The 12825-nt window shown below is 44.3% G+C and overlaps 1 protein-coding gene across 4 annotated transcripts in view; it reads left to right on the top strand.

Moving 5' to 3' along the window:
- ORC3 (origin recognition complex subunit 3) overlaps positions 1-12825 on the top strand; it is a 57659-nt gene that overhangs the window by 1736 nt on the left and 43098 nt on the right. For 3 of the 4 annotated variants that reach the window (XM_044292478.1, XM_044292480.1, XM_044292479.1), the window contains exons 2-3: positions 5071-5103; positions 8816-8870. In XM_044292478.1, the coding sequence (XP_044148413.1) occupies positions 5080-5103; positions 8816-8870 (79 nt within the window). In that variant the 5' untranslated portion in view covers positions 5071-5079. Of the gene's footprint in view, positions 1-5070; positions 5104-8815; positions 8871-12825 lie in introns of those variants that run through there. The other variant, XM_044292481.1, reaches the window with a different exon arrangement.

Consider the following 12825-nt stretch of genomic DNA (forward strand, 5'->3'; position numbering starts at 1 on the left):
TTACGCATTTTGCGGACTGCACATGGCCGGTGTTATATAGAGAATGCTCTATATTTTTTGCGGTGCCGTGGAACGGAACATTGAAGTGAATGGGTCCGCACCTGTTCCGCAAAATTGCGGATTGGATGCAGATTCATTTATACGGTCGTGTGAATGGACCCTTACTGTATCAAAATATGAAGCTGAACTCGGTTTGTTAATGAGGCACGAAGCTGAGTTTGTCTTAGGCTTCTTTCACACTAGCGTTAATATTTTCTGGTATTGAGATCCGTCATATGGTCTCAATACCGGAAAAAAAACGCTTCCGTTTTGTCCCCATTCGTCAATGGGGACAAAACGTTACTGAACAGAATGGAATGCTCCAAAATGCATTCCGTTCCGTTCTCATATCGGAGCTGCAGTTTGCTTTCCGTCCTGGGATGCGGAGCAAGACGGATCCGTCATGACCCACAATGCAAGTCAATAGAAAACGGATTTGTCCTTATTGACGTTTAATGAGGTTCATGACCGATGCGTCTTGGGTATGTTACAGATAATACAACCGGATCTGTTAATAACGGATGCAGATGGTTGTATTATCAGTAACGGAAGCGTTTTTGCTGAACCCTGCCGGATCCAGTAAAAGTGCTAGTGTGAAAGTAACCTACGAGGCGAGACAAAGTAAGTCTAGTGATATTTGCTGAAACTTCGGAGGCCATACATTTTACAGTAGGACGGAGCCCATATAAGGTAGTTTTTAAAAGAATCAGGTTCGGATACAGCAATCCGAACCCGATTCACTCAACCCTAATAATAAGTGTTCGGTCAGTTATTTTCATCAGGGATTTTGAGCCAAAACCAGGCGCGGTTCTAAACATAGAACAGGAGCAGATCTTTCCCTTATACCTTATGTTTGTGGAGGCTCCAATCCTGGATTTGGCTCACAATCACTGATGGAAATCACTGACCAAACACTGACCGTGTGAAAGCAGCCTAATGGCGAATTTAGGGGCTGTGCAGATGAGCGGTGATTTTCATGCATCACTTGTGCGTTGCGTGAAAATCGCAGCAGGCCCCATAGAAATGAATGGGTCTGCGTGAAAATCGCAAGCATCCGCAAGCAAGTGCGGATGCGGTGCAATTTTCATGCATGGTTGCTAGGAGATGATGGGGTCCGGGGTTGCTCATCCCTATTAAAGCCTATTCACTGTATTATTTTCCCTTATAACATGGTTATAAGGGAAAATAATAGCATTCTTAATACAGAATGGTTACTAAAATGTGGCTTTAGGGGTTAAAAAATAAAACATAAATAACTCACCTAATCCTGTTGTTCACGCAGCCGGCATCGTCTTTTTTCTTCTTCTTTCAGGACCTGCAAAAGGACCTTTCATTACGTAATCTTCTATCTTCATTTAGGTTCCAAGTAGAACTTCAACATGCAACAAGAAGAAATGAGAGTGAGACAAAACATTTTTTGAGCATTCAATTATATGAAAACAATGAATTAACTAAAACAGGCTATTTTTCAGCTGATCCAAACTTTAGGACCACATGCCTTTAAAAGGCCAAATATGTGCAAAGATGTGGATTCATTGTCATTTTCTGTCAGGCAGTCACACGTTGTGATGGCAAAGACGAAAAAACTCTCCCTTTTTGAACGTGGTCGGGTTGTTGAACTGCATAAGCAGGGTCTCTCACAGCGCGCCATCGCTGCTAAGGTGGGACACAGTAAGACAGTCATTTGGAATTTATCTTAAATGATCCTGAGGGTTATGGAACAAAAAAGTCAAGTGGAAGACCCAAAAAGATGTCATCAGCACTGAGCCGGAGGATCCAATTGACTATCTGTCAAGACACTGGACGATCCTCGACCCAAATTAAGGCCCTTACTGGTGCTGACTGCAGCCCCATAACCATCAGACAGCATCTGAGACTGAAGGGCTTCAAAAACAAAAAACGTCTTCAAAGACCTCGTGTCCTTGAACGCCACAGAACTGCTCGTTTGGACTTTGCAAGAGAGCATCAAACATGGGACATTCAAAGGTGGAAGAAAGTTTTATTCTCTGATGAGAAAAAATGTAACCTTCATGGTCCTGATGGTTTCCAATGTTACTGGCATGACAAGCAGATCCCACCTGAGATGTTTTCTACGTGCCACAGTGGAGGGGGCGCCATAATGGTCTGGGGTGCTTTTTCCTTCAGTGGAAACAATGGACCTTCAGGAAGTGCAGGGGCGTCAAACGGCTGCTGGCTATGTCCAGATGTTGCAGAGAGCATTCCTCATGACTGAGGGCCCTCGTCTGTGTGGTAACGACTGGGTTTTTCAACAGGACAACGCTACAGTACACAATGCCCGCAGGACAAGGGACTTCTTCCAGGAGAATAACATCACTCTTTTGGCCCATCCTGCATGTTCCCCTGATATAAATCCAATTGAGAACCTTTGGGGATGGATGGCAAGTTTACAAAAAATGGACAACGGTTCCAGACAGGAGATGGCCTTCGTGCGGCCATCTTCACCACTTGGAGAAATGTTCCCATTCACGTCATCAAGCATGCCGGAACAAATTTTTGAAATGATAAACAATAATGGCGGAGCTACTCATTACTGAGTTCATGTTTGGAAGTTGGATTTCTGTTTTGGGGGGGTTTAGGGTTTTTTGATCATCTGAAAAACAGCCTGTTTCAGTTTATTTGTTGTTTTCATTAAATTGAAGGCTCAAAAAATGTTTTGTCTCACTCCCATTTAGTGTTGAGCGAACTTTTGTTTTAAGTTCGGCATCTAAAGTTCGGGTTCAGGTTAGGGATCGACCGATATTGATTTTTTAGGGCCGATACCGATAATTTGTGAACTTTCAGGCCGATAGCCGATAATTTGTACCGATATTCTGGGAATTTTTATTTTTGAAAAAAATAAATAAAAATTCCCACAAATCTGCTTAAAATTAATGTTTATTGTTAATGTGTATTTTTTTTGTTGTAAATCTTTCTTTTTCATTTATATGTAATATTTTGGTGTTTTATTTTTACTAACTTTTAGCCCCCTTAGGGACTAGAACCCTTGTCCTATTCACCCTGATAGAGATCAGGGTGAATAGGAGCTCACACTGTCCCTGCTGCTCTGTGCTTTGTGCACACAGCAGCATGGAGCTTACCATGGCAGCCAGGGCTTCAATAGCGTCCTGGCTGCCATGGTAACCGATCGGAGCCCCAGCATTACACTGCTGGGGCTCCAATTGGAGGAGGAGGGGATCCTGTGGAGGGGCGCACTGCGCCACCAATGCTTAATACTGGGGGGGGGCTTGGGGGGGAGGCGCACTGCGCCACCAATGTCTAATACTGGGGTTGGGGGGGGGCGCGCACTGCGCCACCAATGAAGATTAAAGGGGTTGTCCAAGTTATATTTCTTGATGACCCAGCACCCCCTCCGATCAGCTGTTTGAAGAGGAGACTCGCACGGTGTCAGCGCTGCCTCCTCTTCACTGTTTACCTTCTAGCCGTTGCATCTTCAGTGGTGAGCAGGTGTAATTACACCCAAGCCTTCCTATTGAAATGAATGGGACAGCTTGGGTGTAATTACACCTGCTCACCACAGCAGATGCAACGGCTAGAAGGTAAACAGTGAAGAGGAGGCAGCGCTGACACCGTGCGAGTCTCCTCTTCAAACAGCTGATCGGAGGGGGTGCGGGTGTCGGACACCCTCCGATCTGATATTGATGACCTATCCTGGGGATAGGTCATCAATAAATATAACTTGGACAACCCCTCCCTCATTTATTCATATACTGGAGGCGGGAGCTGGCTGCAGAATCACATAGCCGGCTCCCGACCTCTGAGCAGTAGCTGCGATCCGCGGCACCTGAGGGGTTAACTACCGCAGATCGCAGCTACCGCTCATAGAGGTCGGGAGCCGGCTATGTGATCCTGCAGCTCCCGCCTCCTGTATATGAATAAATGAGAGATTAAGCTTCATTGGTGGCGCAGTGGCCATAGCTCCTCCCCTCCTCCTGTTCCCTGTCCTCCTATTGGCTGCAGCGGCAGCAGCAGTACAGGGGGAGGGAGACGCTGCTTCCTTCTCCCCTGTGCTGCTGAGGGAACACGGAGAGCGCTGTCAGCAGCGTGATCTGTGTTCCCCATATGCTATCGGAATATCCGCAAAATAAATGCCGATACCGATAGCGTTCAAAATCCTGAATATCGGCCGATAATATCGGTAAATCCGATAATCGGTCGATCCCTAGTTCAGGTTATCGAAAAATCACGTTAAGGATTCTGCTACCACGGACCATGTCCGTGGTAGCGGAATCCATAACGCGACTCTTCGATAACTCGAACTTTAGACGCCGAACTTAAAACAAAAGTTCGCTCAACACTCCTCCCATTTCTTCTTGTTGCATGTTGAAGCTCTACTTGGAACCTTGTTAAGATCCAGCCATGCTAAATATGATTTTTGCTTATGCTGGTCCTGTGTGCTGGGACTGCGCAGGCGCGAGATTTACCCAGCACACAGGGCCAGCAGGAGGAGACGAACGCTGCCTGGCCCTGTCAATCAAGGACGGTAGGGCGTGACTTGAGGTGAGCGAACAGAGCCTCTAGTAGCAGGAGCAACGCCCCACTGCTCCTAGAGGCTAATAAGCATATCATCAAAGTTAAAATTGTGCAGTAACAGGGGCATCCATAAGCATGATATTAGGAGAATTAGGTTCAGCTGACATTAGCACATCGCTAATGTCAGCCAGTTTAATGGGGTTAATTCTGGTGACAGAAACCCTTTAAATGCATGTAAATCGGCTCAGAAATTAATTGGTTATTTGCACTTAGGCTCATTGCTAAAACTGAAATATTGGCCTGGTAAGGAAGGGGTATGAAGTGGTTAATATAATATAAAACAAACTATGTACATTAATCATGAATTAGATGTTAGCACTAAATACATTGACGGGTGGTAAGAAATTTAGTAAAATAAACTAAAATCAATCATCCAGGGGGGCATGATCTGCACTTGGTCCGTGGTTTGCTACAGAAATGTCCAAATGTAGACAGTTTGTGTGTATTTTGTATATTGTCATCTCTTTCTGTGTTTTTCAGGACTTCAATATGACAACATCATCAGTTTCCAAGGTAAATCCCTTTTGCTTGGTGAAAAAAGGTTACTGGTTTTTAGTTGCTCCTTATTCACGGATCAGGAGTTTTTTTACAATTATGTAATGATAGGATGATTTTTCACTTTGGTGGACTAAACCCTAAGGCCCCTTGCAGACGAGCGTTCCTCCCTCATCGAGTCCGCATCGCAGCTCCCGGCCTGACCTCCCAGCACTGCCGTGGGTCACATAGCATTATATTGATTTATGATGCTATGTAACCCTTACAGTTCTAGAATGAATTGGATAACATAGTATCATAAATCAATATAATGCTATATGACCCCAGGCAGTGCTGGGAGGTCAGGCCGGGAGCTGCGATGCGGACTCGATGAGGGAGGAACGCTCGTCTGCAAGGGGCCTTAGGATGATTTTTCACTTTGGTGGACTAAACCCTATCATTACATAATTGTAAAATAACTCCTGTTCCGTGAATAAGGAGCGCTTCCGTGAGGTTCCGTCCCGCAAAAAGATAGAACCTGTCCTATCTTTTTGCGGAACGGCCAGATCGCAGACTCATTAAAGTAAAGTAAAGCTGCAGCTGCCCCATGGACGGTGTTCGTGCATTGCGGCCCGCAGCTCGACCACGGGGCGCACACGTTCGTGTGCAGGAGGCCTAAAGGGGGTAATTGAAATTTTGATACTTTTTTAAAATATATTGTTTATTTTTCCTTTTTTTTTTTTTCTTACTCTGCAATCAATTAGTATTGCAGCTAGGGACGAGTGAATTGTCGATTCGCAAAAAACTTCATTGTACTATTACGAAGGTTTTTTACATTAATAATTAATTCCCAAAGTTATTATGTGAAGTCTTGTGCAACTTCGCGAAGTAGGAACTTCGGGTTATTGGAGCCAATACATTCTAATACTGTACGGAGGGGGGACTCCGTACAGTATTACAACAAAGTTTTTTGCGAATCGACTTTGGATGTACCATCCGAAGTCGATTCACTCATCCCTAATTGCAACATATGGCAGATTCACAATTTTCTTATGGAGCTCTGCCACCTGCAGGCCTCCACAAGAACTACAAATGTAATAGCATGGAACTCTTCAGAGAGACCAAGGCTATTAACACAAAATAACGGCTTCCCTGATCCCAGCTTCCCAGGGAAAGCCACCTCAGGGATCACAATTGACCACGGCATCTGAGGAATTAAATGTCTGCGATCAGCATCATATTAAAATGATATTCGAATTTCAGCATCAGGAAAAGCCATTGAGATGTACTGCACATGTGCAGACTGAACATTTTCCAAGGAAGGCAGGAAGACATTGAGGATGCCTGACCCTGTCAATCAAGTCGTGGCTAAGGAGGAAAGGCAGTGGTGATGTGGTGCTTCAAGGAGCTAGGCTTGCCCTTCGTACACTGAAAACCTCATCAGCAAAAACTGCAGATTTCTCTAAAAAGGAGCCGCAAATTTAAATAAGAGAGGGGTTGTTTCACTCAGCACTGGTTTTTCACATGCTGGTCTTTGTAAAAACTCGGCTGGCAAAAGATCTGAGCAATTTATCCACAACTAGTACATTTGTCACATCTGCTGGTGGTGCTCCAGAATAGAAGTCTACTCCTGGAGCTCCTTTCTGGTGTAACGTGCACCAGTTTTCTACTGCACATGCTCACGTTCATGGCCCGCCTCTTCCTGGCCACTCCCTGCCCACTATTTGGAAAAAAGGGCAAGGACTTATGAAAAAGCTAAAATTGCACATTTATTTTACAAAATGTCACTTAAAACAAAACTGTTAATTTTCTGTGCCAAAAAACAAAACTTAGAACGTTAGTACATGACCTCCAGTATGCCTGGTTTAATAGGTAGTGTTGAGCGCGAATATCTGAATAGTGAATTTTTATTGCGAATATCGCCACTTCGAGAATTTGCGAATATTTAGAATATAGTGCTATATTTTCGTTATATCGAATATTCAACATTTTTCCATTTGAACACATGATTCCTCTCTGCTTCTTGGTTGTGGGCCAATGAGAAGGAAGCAATGTCAAGTTCACAACAATACCTGCTAAAATGTGAAGTTTTACATAGTGCGAAAAAATATTCTAATCACTGCCAATTAGGGCTGCAGTAAACGATTATTATAGTAATCGAGTATTCTATCGATAATTTTTTACGATTAATCGAGTAATCTAATAAGAAAAAAATAATAGACTGTTTTCCTTCATAAAAACTCATCAGACCCCCTGCCATCAGTCCCCAACACCCTTTGTTCCCCACTGTGCGATCAGCCCAAGTGCATCAGCTCCACTATCCCCCAGTGCCATCAGCTCTCCCCACCCAGTGCCATCAGCTCTCCCCACCCAGTGCCATCAGCTCTCCCCACCCAGTGCCATCAGCTCTCCCCACCCAGTGCCAATAGCTCTCCCCACCCAGTGTCAATAGCTCTCCCCACCCTGTGCCAATAGCTCTGCCCCCACCCTGTGCCAATAGCTCTGCCCCCACCCTGTGCCAATAGCTGCCCCCACACTGTGCCATTAGCTCTGTCCCCACCCTGTGCCTTTATCTCTGTCCCCACCCTGTGCCAATAGCTCTCCCCACCCAGTGCCAATAGCTCTGCCCCCACCCAGTGCCCTCAGCTCTGCCCCCACACAGTGCCCTCAGCTCTGCCCCCACACAGTGCCCCCAGCTCTGCCCCCACACAGTGCCCCCAGCTCTGCCCCCACGCTCCTCCTGACACCCGGATTGCACAGCGTCACTGGTTTCTATGACGCTGTGCACTCCAGGCGCCTGGCCTTAGTTGCGCCCCACCCCCTCTGTTTCACCATCTTACCTTTCCAGCAGGGGTGCTGCCGACACTCCATCGTTCTGCGCTGCTCTGCTCCTGACGTCACACAGTGCGTCAGGTCACGGCGTGCGTACGTCAGGAGGTCAGAGCAGCGCAGGACCATGGACGTACTGTGGAGTGTCCGGAGGCCGCCTGCTGGAAAGGTGAGTATTGCAGGCTAGCGGAGACCACGGAGCAGGAGTAATAGCAAGCGCTTCACTCCCGCTCTGTGGTCACATGACACAAACGAATCTTTTTTTTGTGTCGAATTACTCGATTTAATCGAGTAATCGTTTCAGCCCTACTGCCAATTAGCGCAATCGTGAATATATTGGAGCACTCTATCTGCATATAAAGCTATTCTAATGTTCGGCTGTGCCAAGCATTTTCTCCAGTCTCAGGAGAAACTCATTTTAGCAGCTTGAAATATGTAGCCAAAGTGACCCATTTTTTATTTCGCGTTACGAATTTGCATTATGCGATTTTTACATTGCCGATTTTTCGCATTCAATAAAATAATCTCGAATTTGTGAATATTCTACAAAATTCTACGAATTTGAATATATCTCCTGCCGCTCATCACTATTAATAGGGCGGATCAAGCTGACAGATGCTGTTTAATAGAAGAAAAAGATATCTGCCATAGTTCTTATTAAAATGGAGATGTTGACCAGTGTCTTACTGGTGCGCCAACAACAGCTTTAATAGACATGAGTAGAATAAAGTATGGTTTGCAGAGGGATTGCTTTGGCTGGATACAATATGTAACTACGGTACATGAGCTCACTACTGCACTGGTGACTGTCCTCTCTCATTTCTTCTTCAAATTCACTGTAATGGTTCCTTTTTATTTTACTTATACCCATGAATAATTCATTACTGTAACACGCGCTGTACATTTCTTTTCTAATTTTAAGGGCTGCTTTGTGTTCAAGCCTAGTGCAAAGAAGAAAAAGCTTCCTCTTACAGCAGGTGTGTATACGGCGCAGAAAGCGGGAAGATTATAATTTGTTTCTCTCTTAAAGGAACACTAAACCCAGACATGGATGACAAACTTGCACACACTGTTAGTTTGCAGGAGTTCCTGCGCCTTCCTTATGTAATTTGTCTTGAAGAAACCTTGTATAGAACAGCTGAGGGGGGAGGCATGCTTAGTCAGGGTTTGGGTGCGGAGTGGGGAGGCTCCTGTTGCAGCCTGTTTACTTATAGCCAGACATAGAATTGTGGGAGAAGGAAGGGAAAAAGGGATGATCTCCTGGCATGCGTAGAGAAGATTTTCTTTTTAGATATTTTTTTAGTATTTTTATATGCGATAAAACAGGAGTAAAGAAAAGAAGAAGGATACTTAAGGCTACTTCCACATGGGACATATATTCTGTGGACTTGCCTCCTTCGTCGGGCTGTTCTCGGAGCTGCCTGCTCCCGGTGACCGCATGCGTTTCAGAGCGGCGCAGGCACAGGTAAGGATTTACCTCTGCATCGCCGGACTTGGGAATAAAGATGGCAGATCGCATGTGTTCGTCGGCGAACACTGCGAACTGGCCATCACTGTTGCATACAGCAAATCGTCATCGTTTCACAGTACGTAGTGGATGAGATTTTAACAAATTGTCACGCGCTACCCAAAAAATCTGCAGCATAAATTGACCTGCAGCGTGGATTTTAAATCTGTAGCATGTTACTTTAGGCTGTGAATTTCCATATCAAATGTCATCCTTTGCAATGCAGAGGGTGCAATCCATAGGAAATCTGCAGGGAAATTTCACTGTAGAAACGTGGCAAAACCTACAGGGGAAATTCCTCTGCAAGAGATATGCTCCATGTGGCCATATTCTAAGAGAGGATTTGCTGACTTTTTTTTTTTTTTTTTTTTTTTTTCTAAATTTTCTTTTAGTGTTCTTTCGATCTGGCCTTGGTCATCAGATTAATGTTTTCTGATCTCATTGCTTTTGGAAGAATTGAGCGATGATTCACAGTGCCTTCAAAATGTATATATACTCCTTGAACTTTTCCACATTTTTTCACATTACACCCACAAACTTGGGATTGTATTTTATTGGCATTTTATGTGATAGACCAACATAAAGAAGCAAGTATGTGTGAAGTGAAAAGAAAATGATACATGGTTTCAATTATTTTTATAAATAAAAATCTAAAAGAATGTGTGGCGTGCATCAGCCCCCTGTAGTCTGATACCTCTAAGTAAAATCCAATGTGACCAATTGCCTTCAGAAGTCACCAAATTAGTAAATAGAGTCCACCAGTGTGTAATTTATTCTCAGTATAACTACAGCTGTTCTGTGAAGGCCTCAGAGGTTTGTTAGAGAACATTAGTGATCAAACAGCATCATGGAAACCAAGAAACACACCAGGCAGGTCAGGGATAAAGTTGTGGAGAAGTGTAAAGCAGGGTTAAGTTATAAAAATCTATCCCAAGCTCTGAACGTTTCACGGAGCACTGTTCAATCCATCATCATCCAAAAATGGAAGGAGTACGGCACAACTGCAAATCTACCAAGACATGTCGTCCACCTAAACTGACAGCCCAAGCAAGGAGAGCACTAATTAGAGAAGCAGACAAGAGGCTCATGGTCACTCAGGAGGAGCTGCAGAGATCCACAGCTCAGGTGGGAGAATCTGTCCACAGGACAACTGTTAGTCATGTACTCCACAAATCTGGCCTTTATGGAAGAGTGGTAAAAAGAAAACCATTTTTGAAAGCAAGCCATAAGAAGTCCCATTTGCAGTTTGCCACAACCCATGTAGGGGACATAGCAAACATGTGGAAGAAGGTGCTTTGGTCAGAGGAGACCAAAGTTGAAGTGCAAATGCAAAACGCTATGGGGGAGATCTATCAAACTGAAGTAAAGTAGAACTTACTTGCCTATAGTAACCAAGCAGATTCCACCTTTCATTTTCCAAAGGAGCTATTAAAAATGAAAGAATCTGGTTGCCCTGGGCAACTAAGCCAGTTCCACTTTTGATAAATCTCCCCCTATGTGTAGCAGTAACACTGAACATCACCCTGAACACACCATTACCACCGTAAAATGTGGTGGCAGCATCATGCTGTGGGGATGCTTTTCTTCAGCAGGGACAGGGAAGATGGTCAGAGTTGATGGTAAGATAGATGGAGCTAAATAAAGGTTCACCGACAATAACCCCAAACATACAGCCAGAGCTACAATGGATTGGTTTATATCAAAGCATATCCATATGTTAGACTGGCCCAGTCAAAGTCCTGACCTAAATTCCATTAAGAATATGTGACAAGACTTGAAAATTGCTGTTTACGGACGCTCTCCCTCCAATATGAGCATGAGCTATTTTACAAAGAAGAATGGGCAAAGCTGGTAGAGACATACCCCAAAAGGCTTGCATTTGGATTTGCAGAGAAAGGTGGTCCTACAAAGTATTGACTCGGGGGCTGAATAGAAATGCACACCAGACTTGCCAGATTTTTAGTTATTAAAAATTTTGAAAACCATGTATCATTTTCTTTTCACTTCACACATACGTTATACTTTTTGTTGGTCTATCACATAAGATCCCAAATAAAATACATTTAAGTTTGTGGGTATAACGTTAAAAAATGTGGAAATGTTCAAGTGGTATGAATACTTTTTCAAGGGACTGCAGTGTGTGCGGGGTGGGGGCAGTCTGACAGTCCCCCCAACAAAAAGAAGGTTTGAGCATATTGGACTTACTACTTCCAGTAAGGAGTGGTTGGCAAGGAACAGGACTAACCACTTTGTTCCTCCTCCTCTTGGTAGAAGTGGGCTGGTCCTGCTTCCTGCCAGGAGATGGCGTTCCAGAGAAGCCTGCGTAAGGACAGGAAGCACACTGCTGAGCTCCTGCTCCTAAGAAGGAATCTCCAAAGAGAATAACTAAAGATGTCCTTAAGCAGATACTTGAGAGGAATCAGCTGAGACCAGCATTAAAAGACACTGCTGTGAGGTGAGGGACACCTATCACCCAGACTACTAATAGGCCAACACAATACAAGTGCTAAATTGCAGCCATCCAACCTGCCTAAAAATATACGGTAAGTGATCAGTTTAAAACTTAACATTTAATACACATAATATAGAAAATTTGGTCCCATGATGATTGGATACAATTGTAGAAAATAAAAGGAGCAGCGCGGTGGTACACCTACGGAGAACAGGTGCAATCAACCAGAACCCAGTGCCATCCAACCTGCCTCCATAATCCTTACTGGTGCCAGAAAATTGTACTTGGAAATTGCTGCTATTGAAAGTACCTAAATTTACACCTTGCATTTAATAAAAAGTTCTATGTTTACATTTGGCCTCATTCTTCAAAACTGCATTTCCACTGCACCGATGCCCAGGGAGCAACAGTCTGAGGGAGTACTCTGAGACACAACACTTCATTAGGGCCACTACCACTCCCATCCTCTGTCTCCTCCGGGGCTCACGGCAAATGCTAGTGGTGTTCATTTTCAGATCTGTTTATCAGCCTATAATCCATTCTTCCACTGTTCCACATGACCCATACTTGGACTGTCCAAATGTTTAAGGTGGACTGAAAGGAGCTGTGAAAAATGAAAGGTGGAATCTGATTGGTTGCTTTGGGCAGCTAAGCCAGTTCTACTTTACACCAGTTTGATAAATCCCCCTATGTATTTTGAGAGTCAGAGTGCAAATCAAATGGTATAACAGAGGAAACAGTGGTTGGTACGGTTGATAAGGAAACTGTATGATGCCTGGAGGGTTTAGTGCCATCTCCCACCCAAACTGGCCAGCACCGCTGCACAGTGTGTCTGGTCCTTCATTCCAGTGAATAGGAGGTGAGAGGTGAGCTCTGAGGCTGGCGTAGATAACAGCTGTAATCTGTAGATAATATAGTGTTTTACAGGACTGATAAAATCTAACTCTGGCGTCCTGCTGTCATTAGGACGGAT

This window comes from Bufo gargarizans, chromosome 4 (assembly GCF_014858855.1).
Source record: "Bufo gargarizans isolate SCDJY-AF-19 chromosome 4, ASM1485885v1, whole genome shotgun sequence".
NCBI lineage: Eukaryota > Metazoa > Chordata > Amphibia > Anura > Bufonidae > Bufo > Bufo gargarizans.